General features: G+C 40.7%; 1 protein-coding gene and 1 long non-coding RNA gene across 4 annotated transcripts in view; one reads left to right on the top strand and one right to left on the bottom strand.

Annotated features, from left to right (window-relative positions):
• Positions 1-2,811: 2,811 nt before the first annotated feature.
• Positions 2,812-12,937, bottom strand: part of rapgef5a (Rap guanine nucleotide exchange factor (GEF) 5a) — a 48,249-nt gene continuing 38,123 nt past the window's right edge. For all 3 annotated transcript variants that reach the window (XM_012918308.5, XM_004547951.6, XM_076878889.1), the window contains 13 exons: positions 10,945-11,036; positions 10,813-10,843; positions 10,452-10,530; positions 10,082-10,231; positions 9,786-9,883; positions 9,032-9,154; positions 8,375-8,553; positions 8,166-8,256; positions 8,035-8,085; positions 7,831-7,918; positions 7,679-7,743; positions 6,931-6,985; positions 2,812-6,389 (listed from right to left, as the gene is read on the bottom strand). In XM_012918308.5, the coding sequence (XP_012773762.1) occupies positions 6,271-6,389; positions 6,931-6,985; positions 7,679-7,743; positions 7,831-7,918; positions 8,035-8,085; positions 8,166-8,256; positions 8,375-8,553; positions 9,032-9,154; positions 9,786-9,883; positions 10,082-10,231; positions 10,452-10,530; positions 10,813-10,843; positions 10,945-11,036 (1,221 nt within the window). In that variant the 3' untranslated portion in view covers positions 2,812-6,270. The remainder of the gene's footprint in view (positions 6,390-6,930; positions 6,986-7,678; positions 7,744-7,830; positions 7,919-8,034; positions 8,086-8,165; positions 8,257-8,374; positions 8,554-9,031; positions 9,155-9,785; positions 9,884-10,081; positions 10,232-10,451; positions 10,531-10,812; positions 10,844-10,944; positions 11,037-12,937) is intronic.
• Positions 9,802-11,592, top strand: LOC143414472 (uncharacterized). The gene is made up of 3 exons (XR_013095088.1): positions 9,802-9,988; positions 10,088-10,196; positions 11,424-11,592. It is a non-coding gene; the product is annotated as an uncharacterized LOC143414472 (long non-coding RNA).

The raw sequence follows: 12,937 nt of genomic DNA, 5'->3' as shown, positions 1-12,937 counted from the left end.
AATTCACTGAGCTTCTGAGAGTGAGATATTTTTTTCCACAAATGTTTGTAGAAGCAGTCTGCATGCCGAGGTGCTTGATTTTATACACCTGTGGCCATGGAAGTGATTGGAACACCTGAATTCAATGATTTGGATGGGTGAGTAAATGCTTGTGACAATACAGTACATGTGTGTTTACTTTTATATCATTTTGCCAAGAATGACTTTTATAATAAAACTATTCTATCCTGAACTAACAACAGAGTCCAGATATTTACAGCAGATAATGAACAGTATTTGGTGACCTGCAAGTGACCCCGCTTATATAATCAAACATACAGAAAGTGAAAGCACAGGATGTAAATGCCACATTAAGGAACTTTAACAAAACTTTAAGTAGTTTAGTAGTTTTAAGTAGTATAGTTATAAAAGGTAACAACTTGACTCTTGTTTTGTAAGAAAGGTGTAATATTAAGGCTAATAATTTTGTCTGTCTGGTGTCTGGTCTTGTGCATCATTCTATGATTGCATATTCACGACTTTTTTTCTTGTGCACCAGACCCGACGTCTGGAGCAGGACAAAAACACAGGACTCAGGCAGGCGGCGTGCAAAGGTATCTGTTTCCCCTGCGTCTGGAGCTCGCTCCTTGTTGCTGGACAAGGTGAGGGGATCCAGTTGACTCCGCCTCCATTCCAACCAAGATAAGTGATAAGTGTTGTTGCCTGATAACAGAATAATCACGTCTGTGTAAACTCGATTCATTTAAACTCAGTATACCACGTTCTCAAACCACGTTTTTCCATGATTTGAACACTGGGGAACAAATTGTGGCAGATTCAGCCTAAACGCATGGACACAAATTCTGTCGGGGATAACTGCCATGGCATGACAGCTGTACTATTCACTGTGGTTGCTGCTTACCCTCTCCTGGGTCGCCTGAGTGTTTGCCAGAATCGCTTCAAGGCAGTCCGAAAGTCTTCTTCCATGGCCTCAAAAAACTCCTCCCAAATCCACTTGGAGTTGACCTGGATTGTTCTGTATCTGAAAACAAACCTAACCAGGGGGGAAGTACAAGTTTACAAATTCATCAACCAATTGAGACCAGAGTAAACAGGTGTGAAAACGCCCTAAGAAATTAATCGCCAGAAACATTCCTACTGCTAATATAGTAAAATACATACCTGGATAGAAAAATACACAACATCTTTGGAAATACTACAGCAGTACTGTCTGTTGAACGTCAGACATCTTGCTTTTAGAGTTTGCATTCACTTAATCCACAGAGGTTCTGCATAACTTGTGCTCCATTCTGGGGGCTGTTGGCGTTTCAAAGCAGAGACAAAAACAAAACCATTTGATGGGGGCGGGGAGGCTTGGAATCAAAGACTAAACTATGCTGCTTTAAGTTGTGGAAATAGCAGACAGCATTTCACCATGAAGGCACCGTTCTCAGTCTCTCCTCAGCACAGCAATGTTAAGCAAATATGCAAGTAAAGTAAATTTATGTTGTCTTTCAAGATACAAATCACAAGGATATAAAATCAACAAAACATAAGCCCAGGAGTTAGATAACATCAGAATGTCAGGATGTTTAATATGAAATGTCTTAATGGGTTCAGGAGGACTCACAATATTGAACAATATTTAACATGCAATGTAAATCACAATATAAATGTAAATAAATGTAATGCAAATTGTGCATCTGATATTTATTCCTAACAATAAGAACAGTGAGAGGAGGCAGCGAGTGGGCCGAGGTGGCTTTCAGCTGGAGCAGAGAGGAGAGCTGCACACACCTGCACATGATCTAATGGAAGGAGCCACACGTGTAAACAAAAATAAACAAATAAACAAAAGTAAACATCTGATCATGACATCATAACAACATGAATCTTTACTGTGCAGTCTTAAAGTGTTTTAACCAGTTTATACAGTCATAATTAGTAAGTTGTATCAGACATATCTTTTCTTTTAAATTCCTAACGACCAGTAGTGCGAGTTGCACATACAAAAGAAAGGGGTTTTTTGGACACTCAAGGTCATTCCATATAACATCTGGGCCAAAGTTTATGTGTGCACAGGTCTCCTTTCCTTGACCCCATAATTCAAAGCTGACTTGAGATCCATCAGACCACATCCATCTGCCTTCTTTGTGAATGTCACCAAGTCCGATCCAAGTGAAGACATTTTCACCACTTAAGGTCTTACACAAGGTTTGGATAAAATTATGTTCCTTCTGACTGGATGGACACAAGGTTGGTTCCCTCTGACACACAGTGCAGCTCTGCATCAGCCCAGGTCATAGTTACAGCATTGTGCATGTAGCAGCTGTAGCTGTACCAGGGGTTGGGGACAGTTACCACACAATAAATGTACTTCTTGTTCATCTGAAGTCGATAGAGCACCCAGAACCAGCAAGAAGACAAGGTCATCGTGTTAGGGCTTTAATCCGTCACTTTTGATAAAGTGTGTTGCTGGAATTTAAAAGGTGGATGTCACCAAGAATCCTATAGAGAAATGTGACTGGATGCTTTCTTTTATGGACCCCAGAGAGGGTGAGTGCAAAGTTAGTCAAATATCACTGGCCAAAAGCACTTTCTCCAAATAAAAAACTAAACTTCATTTGGGCGTAACTGCACAGGATTTGAATATAAGCCAGAAAAGACCTTCCCTTCTCCACTGTCAGTCAGATTTTGACATAATCAAACATACTTCAGAGATTACACTGAACCGAGTCTAATACGACTGTCGTCGCATCAGCCACCACATTCACTCGTCAACATCTACATAGTATCCGAACATCGGCCAACAAAAAGACAAACACCTGGAGATATGTCACATAAAACCTATAATTTATTCCTTTTCAGTAAAATCTTCACATAGTAAAACGCAGCTTTAGAAAAGACGTGACTTCAGCCGTCTGAAGGTCGAGGGGAGACAAAGGGAGACGTATTGCTTTGTGGTTGACTTTCTTTTTTTTTCCCCATTTACAACAGATAAATAACATACCAAACATAGGCATATATTTACACATCAACAATATTACAATAGTACAAAGCCTTCAACATGTCCTCTCTTGCATTGTGAACATTGTGGTTTTGTTTTGTTTTTTTCGTCATGCAAACAGGTTTTAAACAACACTGTTCTAAAAAAAAAAAGTAACTTTAGACACTCATAACAGTGGCCGAGTAACACTACATAGAGTCTCTGTTGGTCTCCTCCCTATTACAGTTTTTACTGCTAACAAAAAAAAGCAACAACAACAAAAGAAATCTGATCTCTGATCTGGTCCTCTGCTGCCCTCATGTGGCCACAGAACGTGACAGCAAGTCCTTTTACTTTCCCTCTTTTGCAGTTTCAAACCACAAACATCTTCTTCTGCACTGTTAAAGTTCCTGACATGGCACAAAAAACAGAGACATTTTTTTCCACCTATGAAATACATAAATAAACAATATATTACAATAAATAACTTCTGCTCTCTCAACACAACGAGCAGAGGTGTGTGTGCATGTGCGCTTTGTTTACAGGTTAATAGTAAAAATGACTACCACGAGGCCTTCATGTGACACTGAATTCAAACAGATCATGGCTCTCATTTATCACCTCTAGCCAGGCAAAGAATCACCAGCTTGCTTTCCCCACAACCAAAAAAGGAATCTTTAAAAATTTGAAGAGAAAAAATAAAGCCAAACAAATTAAAGTAATAAGAAGGTTAAATTTGTTTAGTGCAGCAACGTGCAGCAAATGATGGCAAACATCAGATGTATACAGATGAATGCTCAATCCGACTTTTAACTAATTCTGAACGTGTCAGTTTTCTTTCTCTAAAGCACGACTGGACTCGAGGATTTTACACGACTCCAATACTCTTGAGATAAATACAAAGCAATGAAATGCAGACTAAAGCTGTGTCTGCAAAACACTCAGTGACAACAAAAGGGTTAGAGTGTATATTTCAAAGAATCTTTAATGCACAGTGAGAAGCAGCTTATAACACAAGAACTATGTTTAACGTGACTCTTCACCTTCACATCCTTGAGTTCTTTCTTGTAAAGAACCAACGATGCCTTTGGCACTAAAACAGTGTCAAGAACTTTAAGAAGGTTCTGATCTAGAGGTGGAAAAAACAGCTCTTTGCTGTGAAAGTGTTTAAATGATGATGGTGGACACTTGTGGCAACATTTCTACTGTATTGCACTTCATCCTAATGTCTTGCCTTAGAAGAATCAAAAACAATGCAACACACATGTGGCAATGTGGAAGAAAGCCTACAGATGTTTCCTCCCACTCAGCAGAAATGTATTGCTGAAAAAACAGGCAAGACATGAACAGATATCGGGCACAAAACAATGAAAATACTAGTATGTTTTTCCCTTAATCTCTATTTCTCATCATCTGTCATTACTCCTCTGTGATTCATCCAGTAGTCAATTTCTTTCGCAGAGTGATAGTTTGTGTAACAAGACGGCAGATTCTACTAATGGAAATATTAAATAAGGGTTTTTCACGTCTTATGGCTTTATCAACAAGACAACAACATAACTTGGGAACTAATTGGATTAAAAGTAGATTTCTTTAGGAGAACCACAATTAAAAGGTTCAACAATCTATAGAAGAACCAAAATTAAATATCCCATCCATGCACGTGTTATTATACAGGAATTCTCTGTAATTGTGCTTCCATTATTCAGTCTCTCCCTTTGTTATCTTTCAAAGAGTTTACATGAGACCACTTCTGCATGAAGTGATATTTTCAGTCAGTAGGAATTAATCGAAATCTCCTCTTAACTCTTATTGAACCCTTAATGATGACCTCTGACACCTCAGCATATATCAAGAAAGATGTGGTTTTATGGCCATTAGACTAGTTTCTGGGTTTTTCTAAAGGTAGGCAGAGACCGCCCTCACTAACTTCTGAGGCACACTCAGTCATTTTGTTCTATAAGTGGACCTGAAATACGACAGAAACCACTCAGGTTAGAAAAAGCGCTTCAAGGGGTACAGAATTAAACCACAATTCTGTGGCACAAAGCTATTATTTATGTCTTGAGTTGGAATACTTTATCTGTCTAACACAATAAAACACAACAACAAACATAAAAAAAAGAACATAGCTCTGTGCTGGGGCCTTGTTTCAACAGAAGCCCGATACAATCTCACACACACAACCTGAACTCAGTCACGATGAAGTCAAACAGCATCTCAGTGAGAACTAAGACGTCAGATTTTCCTTATTCCAGGAAATAAAACTCTGTGACAAAAACCCAAACAAACCAAGAGCCTCATAGAACAATCTGTGCTGCAAGACTCCACGTGAGTTTTGGCACTGAAAAATGTGTAGGTCCATATACACAATGCAGTGTTATCAGTAACTGTTCACACAAAAACACCATAGAGAAGAGTGTGCGAAGGGCGTCGGCCTTAAAAGTCAAACAGGAGTTGGACAAAAAAAAACTTCAGCTTGTCCAGTGTTTCCTTCACTGTTAACGGTGCACCTTAACTCACAGACTCTATAGATCACAGAGAAAGTCTGAGTGAGTATCGCTGTGGAAAGTGTGCTGCCTCATCACAGTAACAAGAAAAAAGCTGCACCCCATCAACTAAATAACTACAGCATGTGCGGAGTTAATGTATCACAAGTCAAAGATGTTCCATGTAGATAAAATCAGATTAGAGCACCCACAGTAGCGATTGTGGCCACAGGTCCTTCACTCCTCTACAGGTGCTTTTGTGTTTGTAGCTGAACTGAAATGTAACGAGGAGGCTATCGACTCCTTACTGACCCCTCAGGGGGCACGACGACGTGACGGCAAAAAAAATAAAGTTTAAAAATTCCACCTGCTGAACAGGCTAATAAATAACAAAAGATCGATCACAAGAACAAAACGATGACATACTCAGTCCAATAGATACTGTACAAACTAATTACAGCCTCCTCTGCTCTGTGTCTGCGTTTGGCAAATCTCCACTTCGCTGCGCAGATTCGGTTCTTGTAGAAAGTTCACAGGTCGTGCGCAGTTTATGAATCCTTTCTTGGCATGTGTTTGGCTTTTACCAGAGCACACCTTGTTGTCCATTTGGCACCACAGCTGGTAGCATAATTTGCTGTCGGCATGTGACATTGTCGTGTACAGAGCGTCCTCTACGTCACACAGCAGCATTTCCACCATTGTGTCTCTGTGAGTGAGTGAGTGTGTGTGTGTGTGTGTGTGTGTGTGTGTGTGTGTGTGTGTGTGTGTGTGTGTGTGTGTGTGTGTGTGTGTGTGTGTGTGTGCATGCGTCTCTGTTTAAGCGCGGGGCTCCAGTTTGTGTGAAAGTTCAAAGAGCGTCTGCTGATTGTCGATAATGTGCAGGTAGTGAACGCTCGCCCTCACCTCCGCACTGTCGACCCCAATTACCTCGTTGCCTAAAAGACAAACGCACACACATCAGTGGATTCAACACAACATACACACACAGTTACTACAAACACACTGTATTACAGCCTTGGAAAGAAATAAAAGACTGTCTGGAAATGGTTGCTTGGAAACTGGAAGAAACTGACTCAGGTAAAAATGCAGTACACTAACTGAGCTGCAGATGGCGACAGATTCTTCTCAAGGATTTGAAAACAGCATAAACAACAGCTTCCAGAAGAAAAAACAACTATCTTTTAATATTTATATTTACTTTTTGATGTCATGGCATTATAGATAGACACAAACTTCTAATGTGTAGTACATACATATATGTGACAGCTCCTTTATGGATTATAAACTACTGGAAGTATATGATTTGTTTACACTGTGAAAAATATATACCATATACTTAATAAGTACCTAAACTTCAGCAACCTGCATGTTTGATATGTTTTACATTGGATGTCCTTCCTAACTACACTATAGAGTGATCAGAAGCGCGACTTTGAACCTAAAGATTCAGTTCAGTAAAAAAATGACATAACCCACCTGACTGGTCACTTTGGCAGTGGCGAATCATTCTCACCGTGTCTGCAATCATATGCTGTTGGTTTAAGAGAACACATGTTGCATTAGGGTGACATTAAACTGGAAAGATCACATTTGTTCTGGTAAACATCAAGAGCTTTTCTTTTGTCCAAAACATCCATCTTTTTACAAACCAAACACATTTCAACAGGCCAGCGTTTTACTATTGGTGATGGTGGATTCACCACTCAGCATGTACTCTGGAAATACAAAGCATCTACTTTCATCAGTCAACTTGACAACAAATAGTAGATGGTGCCTTCATCAGATGTATGATGTATTCACCACAGATGCAACTTGGTATTGTTATAATATATTGCAGAATACTGACAAAACAAAAACTACAGAGCACAACAGTCCCTGCTTTTTTAAGGACCCTGAGCACAAACATGAATTTCCCATTTGTTTTCTCCACTGACATTTCAGAAAAAGCTCTTAGTAAGTCTGCTTTGGATGATTACAACATTATAGCTCATAATCAAAACACCCATGAAAAATATAAATGTGATTTTTACTTCCAAAATCTCACTGTTGCACTCTTTCATTGTCACAATACAAATATCCAAGTATCGTGACCTTATTATCACCTACACTGCAAAGCTTAAGTCTGCAGAATAAATCTAGAGAAGCTGAAAGGAAAAAATACTTAAATGTCACATGGAAATGGTTTGAGGCACTGAAAGACATTAAAGAAATGACTCAAACTCACCAACTTCTCAAAGTTGACCAAGTTGTCATGGAAGGTCTTATTTCCCTCGTGGATAAAAGTGATATCTAAAAGCAGGAGACGGGCTTATTAGGGATTCATTCAGTGTTTCTGTGTGTGTGTGCGTACGTGTGTGTAGGATTTAGAGTAGATACCTTTTAAGAGAAGAGGCATGAAAGGGATCTTAGGAGGTTTCATCCTCTTGAAGGCTTCTCTGTAGGCTTTGTGGTTTAGAGATGGATCCTGGAAAAAGAGATGGAGGAAAACAGAAAGCAGAGTAAAGAAAAGGAGGAAGCATTTAAAGGAATAGCACATTTTCATCTCTGCGTGTTTCTCTATCTCTGTCCACCAGGTCTCACCGTGATGAGTTCCAGCTCTGAGAAGAGCTTCTTGAACTTCCCCGGACATTTCTGAAAGGGAAAGCGTTTGCTCAGAGCTGGACTTGAAAATAGGCATCGTAATGAACAGACTCAGTTCTGTTAAGACTTACCTCCCACGTTTGGTTGAGTCGACTGACAGCAGCTGTGTTGAGACCCATGATGATGGCAAATGCAGAGTTCAGATTTCTCTGGGCTTTACAGCTGTGTGCAACACAGGCAGAAGCAGAAAAATGTTATTAAAAAAAGGAGATAAAACATGATGTGCTTAAAACATACTCTTCATTTTGTTTACATGACCACGTGTGTGTTCTGTTCTTACTGAGCTGCAATCTTGATAAACTTCTTGAGAAGCTGTACTCGCTTGTTGAGCGACACACACATGAGCACCTCGGACATGACCCACTGCTGGACCTCGTTACAGCGCTGCAGCAGGACTGAGAGCGCCGCCGTGTGGCCAGTGCCAGGAGCGCGGCTGAGAGTGTAGTACACCAGCTCCTGCTGCATGTTGACGGAAAGAAAGAGTGTGAGTGAAACACATCAAGAATCACACATCCTTGGGTGTGTTCTCCCTCTATAAACGAGGCTACCTCGCCATTGCTTGTTTCACTCTAATCTTGCTATTGCTTAATTTTTTTGAATTTAAAATCAAAAACTGAAACAAAAACAATTCTCGTATACGATATAAAACCAGGAAAGAAAAAGAAAGTGCTCAAATGTACTCTAGTACCAAATGGGAAAGCACGCCAAGATGGAGCCTGTGTCTCTTCATCTGTGCTATGTTTACAAGAGTTTTTACAAGAACAACACATCTAAAAAGCCACTCAGCTGCTGGCTGAGCTGTGCTCATGATCCAGGAAGTCTCGCTGAGCATTTGCTTATACTCTGATGCGTAAACTTCAGCAGCATCTGTCGTCAATATGAATTTATTTAAAACTCTGTGCATACACCACATACATTCATCTGTATGAGTGGATACCTCGTGAATGGATTTGAAGAGACTCCAATCCAGGTGTGTGAGGGCAGCTGCCACATCCCAGGTGTTGATGCCCAGGAGTCGAACTGGCCTCCTGCTTAGCTCAGCACTGTCTGTTAAAGGAGGCTGCACATACAAACCCGTAGAGAAATTTAAATTATTGCACAAAAAGACAAGGCATGCTCAAATAAAATCCTATCAGGAGCATTAGTCAATTTGCATCTGCATCAGTGTGTATGTGGCATTATGGCCACATCTGTTCTGTGACCTTTTCATTTATCAGCTGTTATAAACGCCGATAACGATAGTGCTGCAGATAGCTAATATTGCCCCACCAACAAATCAGCCAGGCTCTAGCCGCTAAGACATTCAGACATAGATCTCACTCTGTGATGATGATGCCCCTTTACAAAGGTGCCCTGAAACGGCACTTTCCAGTCCAGATGTCACTGTCGGGCAACCACACAATAATTGTGGCTCACACGTTTTCCTCTCCTACTGAGTCAGAGTTAATAACAATCACCAGGCCTGAGCCTCTCCAGTTTGCTGCTGCATGACTCATTGCAACACTGAAAATATGTCTGCTGGGGAAGTGAAATACTCATTTTCATGCCTGATTTGTCAAGAAAGTGATACAGAGGCTAAATAACTAACTTTGTTTGCTGTGTTTTGCTTTGGACCTGCAAGCTGCAACTTCAGCTTCTTTTAAAGACTGAATGTTACAGAAAGACAAAAAAAAATGCAGCCATTTACATACCAAGATCTCAGTAAGATCCCTGCGACAGGCCACAAGCTTTCCTTGTGGGGTCAGAGACTCAGAGTACACACAGTCACTGGGCTGTAACACCCTCCGCTCTTCAGAGACAAACACAGACAGAAGGAGAGAGATGAACGAGAGCCAAGAAAATGGATCAGTGATTCCCAGCTAGGAGGACTTGTACAGCTATTTTTGAGGAGCAGGTCAGGCAGCAGGAGTAAATCCCACATATTGCTTATATTAGAAAACTATCTTGACTATATGTTCTACTTGAATTGTGCTTGAATCGCATTTACCTCCAGTGTGCGACACCACGGCGAGCACCATGTCCTCTTCTGCTCTGTCCATCTTCAGAGCCACAATCCGCAGAAGCTCACGGGCCTCCAGCGAGGGATGCGTGTGGACACTCAGGTAGGAGTCGGCACTCACGTACACGCAGCAAATAACTGAAAAACACGCAAACATGGCGAGAGTAAATGTCTAAAATAAATGAATGCTGAAATGCTGGAGAAAGAAAACTTCAGTTAGTTTTTGCCAAAAATATAGTTGAAAACACAATTTAAGCAATTTGCATGTGCAAACTAAAATTACACTCCACAACTGTAATTATGCATAACTGTGTAGAGTTTGGGGCAGTGATTGTGTATGTCTGTGTCTGTTACTCACCCTCTCTGGTATCGGTCTGTGGACTGCGGAGCTGCAAACAGTTTTCCTTCAGACTCATATGCTGATACGTTTGTTTGCTCTGCGAGAAGAGCGGAGGACAAATGGAGATTTGAAATGCTTTATCTAGTCTGTGCTGGATGTTATTAGGCACTGATAGCACCTATATTATCTCCATCAGCACCTACACTGCTTAAAGAAAATCTAAAAATGTTGTTTCTGTGTTATTTAACAATGCAAAAATACAGATCCTCCATCTGTTTTAGCTTGTTGTGGATAAGTCAGTAAGTACAGTGGCCAATGTGAGTCAATCTTTTTCTAAATATGTGACAGATTCTCTCTCATATCCATTTGTGTGTTATACCTTTTGGTTTGGAGGGCAGTCATCCACCGTGCTACAAGAAACAAAGAAACGAGTGAAGGAGGTTACGGGTAGTCAAAATAAGGCAGACAGATGAGTTTACACATCATCACATGCTTCTTTAATGTCTCTTACTGCCTGCGACGCAGAAGTTTCTGAAACTCCTTCAGGTCTTTCTCCAATGTGGGGAACTCGTACAGATCTTCTAAAACACACCTGTACAGAGTCTGACAGACAGAGAAAGGAAATGTTATTAAAATCCATGATCACATGATTCATGCTAAATACTTCTTGACTAATGGTAAAGGTTGTCTGAGCCAGAAAAAAAAAAGAATGTGTCCTCACTCTATTGCACAGCAGGCATAAGAGCCAATCACAGCTTTTAGTGTGAGGAACATTTTATAAACACATGTATACAAAGACTGACCTCAATGCAACATAACAACCAGGATCACTCTGCGCTGACTGTGTAATAAACAGCTGTGTATGTGCCATAGTTATCTGAACTTATTGCGTTAGACTTCACGTCAGTCTTGTAGTTTAGTTGGAAAGTCAGTGAGTGTATTCCTGCTTGGATTAAGTGTTTTAACGGCTGCCTCTATTGTTTTCCTCAGGAGGAGTGTGGGACGAGAGACAGCAGTGAGCACGGGGAGTGCAGAGACACAGGAGCAGAGAGCACTAAACTGGGACTTTTCGGGAAGAAGACACGACACGGGAGTAAAGGGAGAGCACGGGGATTTATTGCTTTTTTGCACTGTAAATAAACGCACCGCTTGCAGTGAAGAGTCCTGCGTTCTGGGTCCTCCTTTCCCCACATCCCTACAGTTTGCCCTGGCAAACCGTGACAGAATCCCCATAACCAAAGTTAACTTAATCAGATTGTCTTGATTCATTTAGCCAAACCCCAAACTGCTTTATTTGTAATTGTTTTATCAAAATACATGCTGTCTAATAAATATGGAAGCATCAGTTCAACATTTTACATTTATCTGTTACTTAATGTTGTACTTTTAAACCCAGATACTAAAAGAAAAAGAAAATCTATAACGCATTCTGTGTCTGATACCTCAGCCTGCATTATCTGCTAATATTAATATCCATTACATATGTTTTTTCACCTCTTCTAAATAACTTAGCTCTTTATAACACATTTGTCTGGATGCACATCAGAGCTAAAAATATCAATTGTATAAATATCAATTTTACTTTGACTACGTTGCCACACCAAAATCTTTGAATACTGGTGTTTTAGGTCTCATTGCCACATGTGTATAAAAATCAAAACCCTAACCAGGCAACCTGCCTTTACAAATATTTGTTTAAAAAAAATGTTTCGCTCTAAAGAGCTCAATGAATTTGAGCAGAGTACTGTGATAGGATGTCACTGTCATAACAGGTCAGCTCATGAAATTCCCTCTCTCCTAGATACTCCACAATCAGCTCTAAGTGGTATTATAACAAACTGGAGGTGATTGGGAACGGCAGCAACTCAATTACAGAACGGGGTCACCGAGTTCTGAAGCGCATAGTGTGTAAAAATTGCCAACGCTCTGCTGACTCAGTAACTGCAGAGCTCTAAATCTCCTCTGGTGTTAACATCAACAAAAAAATTGTGCACCGGGAGCTTCATGGCATGGGTTTCCATAGTTGAACTGTAGGTGTAATGTGTAGGTGGAGCAGCACAGACACCAATGCTGGGAATAGACTGCTACATTCCTAAACACATACATTCTGTTTAACTCCTTTAGTTCCAGTGTGATAGTTCCTCCATCACCAAGTGCAGTACTTAAACCTATGCCTGGACATGTCACAGAATAAGTGACGCAACTGAATTAGCTCTCAGAACTTGCACGGATCCACACAAACGCACACGCATCTCCAGACGCCTCCTTATCGTTGTCATTGACCCACTGTAGCCTCCGGTCCCTATTCCCCTCTCGTTCCTCTGTTACTAGGCAACTATCACCTGGGTTACACACTCCATTTGAGATTATACCAATGCCAACCCTACCACTTTGGTTTCCATGGCAACCCGGCACCGAGCAACGGAGCCGTCAGGTTACGGAGGGACAAGTGATGTGCGAGTATATGTGTGTGCGTGTGGGTGTACACGTTTGATTGTGTTGTG

This window comes from Maylandia zebra, linkage group LG22 (genome assembly GCF_041146795.1).
Source record: "Maylandia zebra isolate NMK-2024a linkage group LG22, Mzebra_GT3a, whole genome shotgun sequence".
NCBI classification, from domain to species: domain Eukaryota; kingdom Metazoa; phylum Chordata; class Actinopteri; order Cichliformes; family Cichlidae; genus Maylandia; species Maylandia zebra.
This window is presented reverse-complemented; position numbering and strand designations above follow the sequence as displayed.